The following is a 14,516-nucleotide window of genomic DNA, read 5'->3' on the forward strand; positions in this document are numbered from 1 at the left end:
AGAGATGCTGCCTGAACGACTGAGTTACCCCAGCATTTTGTGACTACATAGCTTCTGTATGTATGCTCCCATCTATATTCATCCTCAGTACTGCAGATGCAGACCAACCAGGGCTTTGTGTAATTGTAGCATAACTTCTCTAAAGATATTAAAATTAATATTTAATAGCTGTTTTATTTACTTTGTACCTAACTGCTACATTTTTGTGATCTGTGCACACTGGTCCCTAGATCTATTTGAAATTGATTGCCACGGATGTTCATACTTGAATACTTGCTGCATGCTGTACAGTTACTGGTGGATGTGCTCACACCCACCCCCATTGAACTTTGCCTTAATCTCTCAGTAGCTCTTTGTAATTTTATACTCCTCTCTACATGAATGCTGCCAGTATTGTAGCGGATTAAAGCCCGAGTTTATGCAAACTGCTATTGTGGTTTAACCTTTAGCGTCAAGGTATCTTTCCAGGTAGTTGTTTTGCCACATGCTGTGAGATAGAGTTCAGCTCAGCAGGAAGTCTTTGATGTTCAAGAAGGAACTACAGGTGCTGGAAAATCGAAGGTAGACAAAAATGCTGGAGAAACTCAGCGGGTGCAGCAGCATCTATGGAGCGAAGGAAATAGGCAACGTTTCGGGACGTTGCCTATTTCCTTCGCTCCATAGATGCTGCCGCACCCGCTGAGTTTCTCCAGCATTTTTGTCTACCTAAGAAGTCTTTGATGTCAGGTGCATTTATAAATGATGTGATGATGATCAGCCTGTCCTGTCTTTACTGGAGAGATTCGGGAAGATTGGGCAGCCAATGTCTCAAGTGTTGTTAGCTTATTTATAATGGGCCTGTTTGTTCTCAGTTGCAGTTGCAGAAATCTCAATACCTACAGCTGGGACAGGGCCGGGCTCAGTACTACGGAGGCTCCTTGCCCAATGTCAACCAGATAGGAAGCACCACTCTGGACCTGCCTTTTCAGGTGAGTTTCTTTTTGGGTTCTAAAATGCTAGCCACTCATCCCAGAAATAAAAGAGGGAAAATTACTTGACATGTATAGCAGATCCCTCAACATTGGAAGGAAAATGCACAAAGAACGAACTAATGTTTTGCAGAGGACAATGTCCTAATCGGAGGATTGTGCTATAATTTATATGTTAGTCTGAATTTGCAATGTACATATGGATAGAGACCAAAATTGCACACAATACTCCAGATGTGGTCTCACCAGGGCCCTGTACAACTGCATTAGGACCTCCTTGCTCCTATACTCAAATCCTCTCGCAATGAAGGCCCACTACCGATGTAAGGCTAACTGGTCTATAATTCCCCGTTTTCCCCCTCCCTCTTTTCTTAAAAAGTTGGGTTACATTGGCTACGCTCCAGTCCACAGGAACTGATTGAGAGTCGAGAGAACATTTGAAAATGATCACCAATACATCCACGGTTTCTAGGGCCACCTCCTTGAGTACTCTGGGATGCAGACCATCAGGCCCTGGGGATTTATCTGCCTTCAGTCCCAACAGTTTACCTAACACCATTTTCTGACTAATGTGGATTCCCTTCAGTTCCTCCCTTCCACTAGATCCTCAGTCCCCTAGTATTTCCGGGAGATTGTTTGTGTCTTGTTGTGAAGACAGAACCAAAGTACTCATTTAACTGTTCTGCTATTTCTTTGTTTCCCATTATAAATTCACCTGTCTCTGATTGTAAGGGACCAACATTTGTCTTCACTAATCTTTTCCTTTTTACATATCTGAAGAAGCTTTTAGAGTCCGTTTTTATAGTCCCCGCAAGCTTTCTTTCATGCTCTTTCCCCCCCCCTCTTAATTAACCCCTTTGTGCTCATCCGTTGAGTTCTAAATTTCTCCTAGTCCTCTGGTTTGCTGCTTCCTCTGGTCAATTTATATGCTTCTTCCTTGGATTTAACACTATCCTTGATTTCCTTCATTAGCCACGGTTGAACCGCCTTCCCCATGTTACTTTTTCGCCAGACAGGGATGAACAATTTTTGGAGTTCATCCTTGCAGTCTTTAAATCTTGCCATTGCATCTCCATCGTCAACCCTTTAAGTATAAGTTGCCAGTCTATCCGAGCCAATTCCCGTCACATACCTACAAAGTCTCCTTTCTTTAAGTTCAGGCCCCTAGTCTCTGAATTAACCGTGTCACCTACCATTCTAATGCAGAATTCCCACATTTTATGGTCACTGTTGCCCAAGGGGCTTTGCACAACAAGATCGCTAACTAATCCTTCCTCATTACACAATACCCAGTCTAGGATGGCCTGTCCTCCAGTCGGTTCTTCTACATATTGGCTTAAAACATATTGGGTTCACATCTGGTGTTCTGGAATGTCTGAGAAACTGTCTGATTCAAGACGGAAAATGGTGGAAAAACTATATAAATAAGGCAGCATCTGTGTAAAGAGTAGCAGTCTCCTTCCCAGTTCTGATGAAGGTTGGAGTATCCAGATTTCAGTATTAATGTTTCTCGTTCCACTGATGCTGCCTGACCTTGATTTTTCCAGCATTTGTTATTTCAGATTTCCAGTGTCTTGAAGTATTTTTTTGATTTTTGTTTACCTCTGAATCAGTGGGTATTGGGCAGTAAAAAACGAAAAGGGTTGTTACCACAACCATCTCAAGAGATGAGAATCTCCATCCACTGGTGATTGGAGCTTTTCGGCAGTTACAAGGGACAAAGAGAAAAAAATTCATTTAGAATCACAAAACAATTCATAGCCCATTTTTTATCTAAAGGAGGATCCCGACCTAAAACATCACCTAGTCATGTCCTCCCGAGATGCTGCCTACCCTGCTGAGGTACTCTAGCACTTTTATTCAAGATTCCGGCATTTACAGTTCCTTATGTCTCCAAACAATTCGCAGCATAAAAGGGACTGACAAGCAAGCTCATATTGCTGGTCATGCTGTGTGGCTAATTTTTTTGGAAACCAAATTGCATAAAACCTTTGTGTTCCCTTCCTCCAAATCAACAACACCCTCTGCCTTTGTCCCCTACCGCTTACCCCTCAAGGACATTCCACTCAGGTCAGTGTGAATTCTGCACCTGATCAAATTCGGATGACGAAAAGTCATGAGATGATGAAATTTCCATCCACTCATGATATTTGCAGCTATGAAGAGACAGTCATCTCTCCGTTCAGCCCAGAGTTTTATATTCATGGCAATGCCTAGTATTCAGTTGTTTGTTTCCAATGATTCTGAAGTCACTATTAATCGGTTACACCAAGGACTGCTAAAGTCTCCCGATTGCTATGTTCAGTTTTCAAACAAAATGTAAACAATGAAGTACTGCCATTAAAACAGAGTATGAAGCGTGAAGTACTGTGTGTGTGAGGAACTGAGTGAACCTTCCAGTGTTTAGATGCTGCTTGAGTTGTTGGTTTATCTGCAGAATAGTCTCTTCCTTTCAAGTTTTTTGTTTAATTGCTGGAACACCTCAGTCAATGTCAGATTGAGAATCATCACCATTTTCCCATGAAGATAGTCATAGAGACATATAGCATGGAAACAGGCCCTTTGGCCCAACTTGGCCATGACGACCAACATGCCCCCATCCACACTACTCCCACCATCCCACACTTGGTCCATAACCCTCTAAACCTATCCCATCCATATATCTGTCCAAATGCCTCTTAAGCATTGAGAGTACCTGAGATGATGCCCGAGGTATCTAAGATGGTGCCCAGTAGTTTTATAGTTCCAACACCCATGATGTGACTGAACTGAAAGTCTTATCTGTGGATGTAATAGGGTTTATTTCAACACATGGTGGGAGATACGGCAGCCCAGGCTGTGTATGGGAGGTCTTATCCACTTCCACATATTTGAGACATTGTGGGGTAAGCAAATTAAATGGCATTCGCTTGTCCCAAAATGTTGTTTCTGTATACTGTATCCTGAAAATTTGAAAGGAAACTACATGCTTAAAATTCCTATGAGGTCAGGCAGCATCTGTGAAGAGTCAATGTTTTGGGCCGATGCCCTTAACAGGAGTTAAATTCTGGGTTAACAATGCAGATAGTTTGGCGCTCCTTAATGTTATGTGCACAACCAACACCCCCACCCCCCGTTCAGTCTCCCGTTGCATGTGAGATGTTATAAAGCAAGCAGGGGGGCCTCCAGCTGCGCCACTATGCCATCATATTCTTATTGAACTAGATAATCTGCACATGATATTCCATCTACTTGATTTCTGCCTTACCTGCCTTAGTACCTTTGCAAATTCTTTGTATCTTCCTCATAACTTGCTTTCCTATCTTTGTATCAGAATTGACTAGAATGTACTTGGTCAGTTCATCTATATTACTAATTTAGATTGTAATTGTAATTAATTAAGGCACTGATTTCTGTGGTACCTTCCCAATAAGTTTGCCAGCCTGAAAATAACTACCACCCCCACCACCCCGACTATTTTCAGTTGGTTACCCAGTGGCCAATCCATACTAATAAATCACTCCAATGCCATTAATTCTTGTGTGATAATCAATATTGAACACGTTTTGCTGAGTTGGGTTGGTTGTCTATGAGTTTGGAGGCCGAAGAGGGAAGATATCCAGAACAGGTGAAAAGACTCCCCCTGTTTGTGTTACAGACTCCGTTCCAGTCGTCTGCTTTGGACACGAGTAGAACGACCAGGCATCATGGCTTGGTCGATCGGGTCTACAGGGACAAAAACCGGATGGGATCACCACACCGCCGTTCCATTCCTGTTGACAAACATGGGCGTCAGATATCCTTCCTCTGTCAGAGCGGTGTGGCTGCTGAGATGTGGGCCAGAGCGAGAAGCACTGAGGAAAATGATCTCTAGTGAGAATGTTTCACCCATACTGCCAGGTAAAGCCTCACAAAGCAGTGGAGGGAGTCTCACGGGTTCAGAGTGTTAGTGTTCATTCCTGAACCCTCCTTTGATAGTCTTCTGGCTTTTGGACCCAGTGTAACATTATCAATCATCCAACTAAGGAAGAACTCTTAAGGTAGACAAACATGCTGGAGGAACTCAGCGGGTGAGGCAGCATCTATGGAGAGAAGAAATAGGCGACGTTTCGCAAAGAGGAGAGAAAGCAAGGACTATCTGAAATGAGAGAAGTCACACCCCAGCAGTATGAACATTGACTTCTCTAATTTCAGATAGTCCTTGCTTTATCCCTCCTTCCCCTCTCCCTTCCCAGCTCTCCCACAAGCCTACTTTCTCTGCCTCTTCCTTTCTTTTTCCCGCCTCTCCACCCCCGACATCAGTCTGAAGAAGGGTTCTCGTCCCGAAACGTCGCCTATTCTCTCCATAGATGCTGCCTCAACCGCTGAGTTCCTCCAGCATTTTTGTCTACCTTTGATTTTTCCAGCATCTGCAGTTCTTTCTTAAACAAAGGAAGAACTCTTGTTGTTTTTTACATTGCTTCCAAAAGAAACATTGAGTGGTCCCACACTGAACAATCAATACCAGTGATCTCATTTTTTAATTTTTTTTGGGTGAAGCACTTAGAGGTGCAGTGCACAATTTTAAAGAATTCTTGGTATTTTACCACAAAGGCTTTTCACTGTACCTTGGTACACGTGACAATAAACTAAACTGAATTGTTTCTGAAATATAGATCTATAATATTGATGTGCACAAATAAATCACCTTTTTACTGATGTAAAGATACATAAATCTTAATGGTTAGTTTCCTGACAACAGCAACTTTCATTTATATCATGCTTTAAGGTACAAGGCATCTCATGATGCTTCAGAACAGCCTAAAAAAATGAAATCTAGTTTCAAATCTCGGTAGAGTATTAAGATTGGTAACCAAAAATGTGGTTAAAGACAATTTGAAGGAGCAGGTTAAAGGAAGTGGTTATGTTATTGGGCTAGTAATCTAGGTGTGGCAAATGATTTGAAAATACAAGTTCAAATTAGTTAAAAAACAAATTAAAAAACAAATATATCAGCAACAGTGAATATGAAATTATCAGAATGATGTGAAGATCAATCTGCTTTACTAAATGTCCTTCAGTCGGAGAGTTGGACAGTGTAGAAGACAACCCTTTGGCTCACAAACTCTGCTTGCCTTACCTAATTCTGGCCTGGAGCAAACAAAACTAGTCTTCTATTGAATTGGAAAGGCACAAAGTGCTGGAGTAACTCACTGGGTCAGGCAGCATCCCTGGAGAACATGGATAGGCAACGTTTCGGATCGGGAAGAGTCCCGACCCGAAATGTTGTCTATCCATATTCTCCAAGATGTTCCCTGGCCCACTGAGTTACACCAACACTTTGCATCTTTCCTTGGTAAACCAGCATCTGCAGTTCCTTGTTTCTACATTCTTCCTATTGGATGGATTGGTTGAAAGATACAGCATGGAAACAGACCCTTCAGCCCACCAAGTCAGGCTGGCCATTGATCACTCGTTCACCGTAGTTCTATGTATCTCACTTCCATCTCCATTCCCTACACGCTACGGATAATTTACAGAGACCAATTAACCAGCACATCTTTGGGATGTGGGTGGAAACCAGAGCACCCAGAGGAAACCCATGCAGTCACAGGGAGAATGTGCAAACTCCACACAGATAGCACCCAAGGTCAGGATCAAATCCGGGTTTAGTTTAGTTTAGAGATACAGTGCGGAAACAGGCCCTATCCCCGCACGCTAACACTATCCTACACATACTAGGGACAATTTACATCTATACCAAGCCAATTAACCTACAAACCTAAACGTCTTTGGAGTGTGGGAGGAAACTGAAGATCTTGGAAAAAACCCAGGCAGGTCACGGGAAAAACGTACAAACTCCGTGCAGACAGCACCCATAGTCAGGATCGAACCCAAATCTCTGATGCTATAAGGCAGCAACTCTACCACTGCGCCACCATGCCACCTTATTCTGACTTGTATGTGGTACTAGACACACATGAATCTTAATGGCCTTCTGAAGTGGTCTCGTACACCATTCAATGCAAGAATAAGCAGGGAGGTCAAGCAATCCGGAGAAATGTAAAGCTGGAGAAAGGTGTCAGAGATCTGAGCGATGGGGTAGGAGAAGAATTTGAAAGCACAAATAAGGATGTTAAAATCAAGGAATTCCCATTTTCAAAAGCAATGCAGTCGACAAACACAGGAATGAATGGAGGCTACTTGGTGAAAGTTAGGGTGCAGCTGGCAACATTTTGAATGAGATCCATCTTACAAAGGAAGCGACAGAGAAGCATTGAAATAGCCATCTTGATTTGAACCCAAAAGGTAGGCAATAGCATGGATAGAGTATAATACAAAGACCAGGATTAGAGGCGGTATCTTTCTTGGCATGGGCAAGTTGAGCCGAATGTTTCCATGCTGTATGACCAGAAAACTTAAGACTTGTATTTTTTTTATAATTGAAGATGGTAAACCAAAAAACTGCACGTGGTTCATTACTGGACCTCTGGTTCTTTTAACAAAGATTAACGTGGATCTTAGGGCGATCCCACAGTTTATAAAATCATTAATGATGCAAAATATAGGTGAGACAAATACTAATGGACAGGTACTAAAGAAGAGATAGACGGATGGAATGGGTGAGCACATCGCAGATAAGGTTTAATACAGAAATCGTTGACTGTCACAGAACAGGTTCAGGGGCAGTTGCTGAACAGCAAATAAAATCAAAGAAAGTCTTTTATACAACTTTGCTTAATTGCTTAATTCAGTTGTGGCTTTCAAAAGGGAATTAGATAAATACCCAAAGGTGAATAATATTAAGAGAAGTGCAAGTAAAGAATGGGATAATGGGACTAAATGCTCTCTGAAGGAGCCTGCATTTCATGGGTCGAATGCCTTCCTCTGTATTGGACTATTTTATGAAACTTAAGATATGATACATAGTGAAGCTTTCAGCGGCTAATGGGATGTGGTATGGCAGGTGTGGGCAATATAATGGGAGCAGGTCTTGGTGATGGATTGGTGTAGTCTGGGTGGAATAGGGCATTCAAAGTTTATGTGATATTTTTACAGGTATTGCTCCACGGGCCTGGAGCCCTGCGTATAATATATAATTTTCTGCACAGTTTAACAGTTTGTTACAGAATCCATTCTGTTCTCTGAAGTTTCCTTGACTCCGCAGTACGCAGACAGCTGTCCATATAGTTCGATCTATCTGTCGCCTCCACCTGAAACCAGCTGGAGAAGGTGAGAGACACTTTACTAAAATTAAAGCTCTGATGTCAGATCATCAGTGTGTTGATCCTGCTCTTTGTAATAGACATCAACTAATGAAGTTTATTTTTTTTAAATTCGGGAGATCTTTCATAAATCCTACTGATATAACTTCTCTTAGAAATGGGAATGACTGTGCACAAAGGGAAGCTGAGGGTGCAGTTTCAGTTGTAGGGTAGGGTCAAGGCTTCTCCTACAAGCCTGGCAGGCAAGGTGATGAGAAATCCCTGAGATTCCATAGATATATTCAGAGTAAAAGGGTAGCAAAGGAGAGAATAGTTTCCCTTAATGAACTACATGGCCGTCAACGTGGGTGCGATGTTAAATGAATATTTGTCATCAGTTTTTACTGTGGAGAAGATCATGCAAGTTAAGGAATTGGGGCAAATGAGTTGAGATGCCTTGGACCAGATATGAATTATGAAAGAGGAAGTTTTGTAAGTTTTAAAGGACGTTAAGGTGGATAAATGCCAAGGGCCTGACCATGTGGAGCATCAAAACCTTGTGGGAAGCTCAGGAAGAAATTCTGGAGGTCCTTGCAGAGATAATTGCATAATCTTTAGCTACAGAAAGGTGCCAAATGTTGTACCGTTATTTAAGAAGGGCAACAAGGAGAGGCCAGGCACTACATGTTGGTGAGGCTGATATCAGTGGTGGGTAAGGTACTGGAAGGAGTTCTGAGGTTCAGGATTTACCAACACTAGTTACCAATAGTCAATGCAACATTGTGTGTGTGAAAGCGTGTCTTTTAAATCAATTTGTGTTCCTGAAGAGGTAACCAAGAGTATTGATGAGGGCAGGGTGGTGGATATTGTCTGTATGGACATTAGCCAGGCCTTTGACAAGGTCCTGCATGATAGACTAGCCTGGAAGGTTAGGTCGCAAGGGATCCAGGGAGAGCCAGCCAATTGGATACATCTTTGGCCTGATAGCAGTAAGCAAAGGTTGATGGTGACAAGTTGTTTCCCGGACTGGAGGCCAGTGACAAGTGCTTTGCCACAGAGATCAGTGCTGGACCCATTGTTGCTCATCATTGATGTCAATGATTTGGCTAAGAATGTACAAGGCACGATAAATGAGTTTGCAGGTGATGTTACAATAGGTGGTATCATAAACAGCGAAAACGGTTATCAAAAATTACTGCGGGATCTTGAACAGTTGGGTAAGTGGGCTGAGGAATGGCAAATGGCGTACCATTCAGATAAGTGCGAGATGTTGCATATTGAGAAGTTAAATCAGGGTCCGGATTGCACAATATTGGGAAGTTAAATCAGGGCCCTGGGCAGTATTATAGGACAGAGGATCTTAGCTGTACATTGTTCCCTGAAAGTAATGTCACAGGTAGATGGGGTGGATAAGGAAGGCTTTTGGCAATCTGGCCTTCATCAGTCAGGGCATTGAGCATAGGAGTACAGTGGAACGTGCAGTTGGCAGGTCAAGCTGGGGCATCTGAGGGTGGGGATATTTGGCGCAGATCTGCTGCTCTTGAGTATTCAGTCGTATTTTGATCTTACCTCTCTGATGTGCAGAAGGTTTGCACAAAAGCAAAGCAATGTTCACTTGACAGCCTTACAGAAGCAATCAGTTACATTTCTGTGTACATCAGGAATCATAAAGATAATGTCTTCTTTCCCTGCAACATTTCGGATTCTATTCAGCGTAGTGCAAGACTCTGATCTGCATTCCCAATCCATAGAAAGGGAAAGGACTTCATTTGTTGGGTATCCTAAACGATGCTGAAATGGTAACAGATTGTCCTTGTATTAACATGTGTATATATGGTCTGTCCGTGTCCTGCAATACATGTATCTGCTCTGTCCTTGTCTTGTAATACGTGTGACAAGGCTGTCATTGTCCTGAAATGAATATATGGAGCCTGTCTTTCTTCCACAGCTGCAGGTACTGTTACATTTAGGTACAGGGACTTTGCTTGTAATTTGTGCGCTGGAATTGTGATTGTCCAGTAACCTGCATGAAGGATAAATGCTTGTCTTATGCTCCAAGATTGGGATTGTAATTATCACATGCAGGGATCTTCCTTGTTCTGTAATGTGTCCATTGTGATATTGTTTTATGTGTCTTTGTACATGTACGTCACAAGTGCATACACGATTACTGTTATCCACGATTTATTGTTGGAGTTAAACACTTAATTTTTTTCACTGATCTGTTTGTTTGCCTTTCTTATTTCCTATATTTCTGTCACACTTGTAACATGACATTTGCTATTGGATCTTATCACGGATTGAGTAAATAATACATTTCTTTTAATTTCAGGACTAATTCAGACTCTGCTCTGCACCAGAGTACAATGAATCCCACTGCACAGGATCCATTTAATGGGAGCAGCCAAGAATCACAAAATCAACACAAGCGAGGTGAGAGCAATGTTCGTTTTGGGGCACTGGTCCCTTTGATCGGTAGCAGCCTAGACAGAGATATCAGGGCCAGCCTCTTATACCCAGTTATGGGAGATTCAAAAGTTCAATTTCTCTAGCAATTTGTTCCCTATATATAACATATATATATATATATATATATATATATTCAATTGCAAGTATAAACTTTAATTTAGTTTAGTTTATTGTCACATGTACAGAAGTACAGTGAAAAGCTTTTGTTGCGTGCTATCCAGTAAGCAGAAAGACAATACATATACATGATACATGATAAAGGAATAACAGGTTCTACATTCAAAGCCACAGACTCGTGACGACATTATAGCATGCGACAAAATATACTGAAACCTGAAATTATGATGAAACAAAAAAAAACCTCAGCAAATCAGGCAGCATCTGTGGGGAGAGAAAGTTAATACTTTAGGTTGATGACCTTTCTCAGCAGTTCTGAGAGGAGGGAGATGGCAATCTCTGTTCTCAATGCAATCTCTAGATGATTGGCTACAAACTCATTTGTACCATCAACATTACAGTATCCAGCATTAGACCGAGGCAATTCAGCACCCAAGCTACATTAAAGATTGGACAGCAGGGATTTACAGATTTGACTATCCCAAACAGGCCTAGGGTCTAGGGACGGCACGGTGGTGCAGCGATAAAGTTGCTGCCTTACAGCGGCAGAGATCCGGGTTCGATCCTGACTACGGGTGCTGTCTGTACAGAGTTTGTACATTCTCCCCGTGACCGTGTGGGTTTTCTCTCCCACACTCCAAAGCTGTACAGGTTTGTAGGGTAATTGGCTTTGGTAAAGATTGTAAACTGTCCCTAGTGTGTAGGATAGTGCTGGTGTTCAAGGATCCCTAGTCGGCGTGGACTCAGTTGGCCCAAGGGCCTGTTTACGTACTGTACCACTAAACTAAACTAAACTATTGATGTGTGCTAGCTTGCAAGCAAACCCATTATTAATGCTGTGGGCAGGGCTACACATGGGTTGAATATTGATGAGGTTGGCAAGATTGTACAGTGAGTAGATCTTGATCAATTGGCAGTGTAACTGAGCATATTTTATGCCAGTTCAGACATTTCCATCATTACTGTAGTGGAGGAGAGTCCTCTCTGATTTGCTGTACCTGGTTTAATCAGAACACAACCATGCTGGGCTCCATCCTGATTATGTAAACCTCAGTATTTAACCGTCTGGTATGCCTTGGACAAAGCTCCCAGTTCCGATCCCTTTAGCTTTGCCATCTAGATTAAAATTCATGAGGCCTAGGTCATGAACTATGGGATTCAGAATGTCTTAATGATAGGCTTGATGCAGATTTGAGCAATTTGGGGAGATGATCATTGTAGGCTGCCAGTATGCAGACATGGCTTAGCTCAAACTGACATCTGCTGTAACATAAAAATGCAAAAATCTCAGATGCTGAAATAAAAGCAGAAATATGAGAAACATTTATCTGTTCATCTGCGGAAAAAGAAGCAGTCAGTTTTTCAGAGCCAAGACCCTTTGTCAAAACTGGGAATGAGAGAAAACGAGTTGGTTTTAAATTACAGAGGGGTTGATAGGACAAAGGGAATTTCTCTGATACGGTGAAGCCAGGAATACTATGTTAACATATGATGCATGTTTGACGGCACCTGGCCTGTACTCGCTGGAGTTTAGATGAGGTGAGGACCTCATTGAAACTTACCGAAGAGTGGAAGGTCTGCAAAGAGTAGATGTGGAGAGGATGTTTCCACTCGTGGGAGAGTCTAGGACCAGGAGTCTGAATAAAAGGAGATGCCTTTAGAAAGGGTATGAAGAAGAATTTCTACAGTCAGAGGGTGATGAATCTGTGGGATTCATTGCCACAGACAGCTGTGGAGGGAAGTCATTGGGTATTTTTAAAGCAGAGATTGACAGGTTCTTAATTAGTAAGGGTGTCAAAGTTTATGGCAGGAGAATGGGGTTGAGAGGGAAAGATAGATCAGCCATGATTGGATGGCTGAGTAGACTTAATGGGCCGAATGGCCTAATTCTGCTCCTATAACTTGTGAATTTACGACAGTCCCTTCACCCTTTCACTGTATTGCAATGCAGCCAACCTCCTTACATCTGAGCCCTATCATGTACCCTTGCAGAAAAGAATATGCATTGACGATATATATGGGTGTTTCTGTAAATACAGCACTCAGTAGTGAAACTGAAGGTCTCCAAACATCCAGTTTATTTTCCTGTTTTTATGTAATATTCACATTGTTTCATATCCTGTATTTTAAGTAGTAAAGATCATGGTGTACAGCCAAAATAATGAGATGAAGCAAAAATAAATAAATCTGTTTTTACAAAGAAAAATATCAGATATGTCCCTGTGTTTTCTTGCTTTTTTTGTGACATTTCTCAAGTGGGATTTCATTAAATCCTTAGGCTAATTTATAGCAGAAAGATTACATTATATTATGCAATTAAATAACTCGCTATCAACCAAATTCTGATTATGCTTATGATTTTTTATCATTTATCACCCGATAAGATGGTTTTCTGATGTCCCAAGTTTTTGCAGCAGAACGTGAGTAGCAGTATCCATTTGGTCACGTGTGAAATGTGTGAATTAAAAACAGAGTAACCATTTTAATATTTATTGTTTATTTTTTTATTGTTTATATTTTGTGTTTAAGCTTTCCATTGAAATACTTATTAATGAATGGAACTTAAAATCATGAAATAAAAATCTAGTTTGCTCACCTATTTTAGCGATGTCTTATTCTGTGGTCCCTCCCGTTGAGTAACGGCAATGCTATATATAGCGCTATAACGTTTTTGTTGCACTTGTCGCGATAACAATATAATATCAAACAACGTGATTGTATTGACCCTGACGTGAACTACGGGCCTCGTGGTGGGTTAGGTGCCGACTTTTTGTAAGGGAGCTTAGAAATCAGTAAGTGTCCCATATGTCTTGTATGTCTTATTAAAAAAAAATGTCCGCATTTTTTTCCCTCCAAATTTTGAAAGTATAAAATTTTGGTCACACTTTGGTCACAAATTAGCTCAAAAGGATCATAGGTAGGCCCATTTTTAATGCTGCGGTATTTCATTATTTAATAACTTTCAAATTTGGCTACCCATGCCACGGGTTGGTACCCTTATTTACGGAAACACCCATATACCAGAGAAAGTCCCTGACAAAGGCCTAGGAGCAGTATTTAGTTGAGAGAGTGATTAAACTAGATTCTCGTTCACACTAGCTCTCTGGTTAAACTGAATGACAAATGTCAGGCTTTTCTATCATTTTCCATCGACTACAATTCCACTTTGATGGGAACCAAATAAACATGAAAAGCAGTTGACTGTGACAGGACTGGTGATTTGTAGAAAACTTCAAAAGCCTTTGGCAACCAAGCCTTTGCAGTTTTACAGGAAAAATTTGGGAAGGAAAGAATAGTCCTGTGCAACCCACCAAGGCACATTTCAGACATGAATTCTATTCTGAGGCCATTTTGACCACGTGGGTTTTCTCCAGGTGCTCCGGTTTCCTCCCACAATTCAAAAACGTTAATAAGCGAGTTCGGTATTCCGACTGCGCATGCCCTGGTCATAGGTCACTCGCGATAAACATTCTCAGCTACTGTGCTGCTGTATGTATACAGACCTGCGTTTCATCCGTAGTCAGGATCAAACCCGGGTCTCCGGCGCTGCAAGCGCTGTTGAATTGCTACTGGACCGTCCCCGTCCCCTCCCGAGTGTCCCATCCCTGTCTGGGGGCGGCCGGAGAGTGGCGCCCTGGACTGATGGGACACCGGCTCGGAGCAGTGGCGGCCCAGGCGTACAGCCAGCTCGGAGAAGAAGCACTAACTCCAGTTCAACTCTGCTTGTCCCGCTGTGTTGTCTGGACACCTACTGTTAACCGACAGCCCTGGACTGACGGGACGCCGGCCCGGAACAGTG

At 42.0% G+C, this 14,516-nt stretch overlaps 1 protein-coding gene across 3 annotated transcripts in view; it reads left to right on the forward strand.

The window, feature by feature from the left end:
- crtc1 (CREB regulated transcription coactivator 1) overlaps positions 1-14,516 on the forward strand; it is a 66,553-nt gene that overhangs the window by 25,373 nt on the left and 26,664 nt on the right. For 2 of the 3 annotated variants that reach the window (XM_033046996.1, XM_033046998.1), the window contains 5 exons: positions 852-968; positions 4,606-4,743; positions 8,098-8,159; positions 10,464-10,564; positions 13,102-13,137. In XM_033046996.1, coding sequence (XP_032902887.1) covers positions 852-968; positions 4,606-4,743; positions 8,098-8,159; positions 10,464-10,564; positions 13,102-13,137 — 454 coding nt within the window. The remainder of the gene's footprint in view (positions 1-851; positions 969-4,605; positions 4,744-8,097; positions 8,160-10,463; positions 10,565-13,101; positions 13,138-14,516) is intronic. The other variant, XM_033046997.1, reaches the window with a different exon arrangement.

This window comes from Amblyraja radiata, chromosome 29 (genome assembly GCF_010909765.2).
Source record: "Amblyraja radiata isolate CabotCenter1 chromosome 29, sAmbRad1.1.pri, whole genome shotgun sequence".
NCBI classification, from domain to species: domain Eukaryota; kingdom Metazoa; phylum Chordata; class Chondrichthyes; order Rajiformes; family Rajidae; genus Amblyraja; species Amblyraja radiata.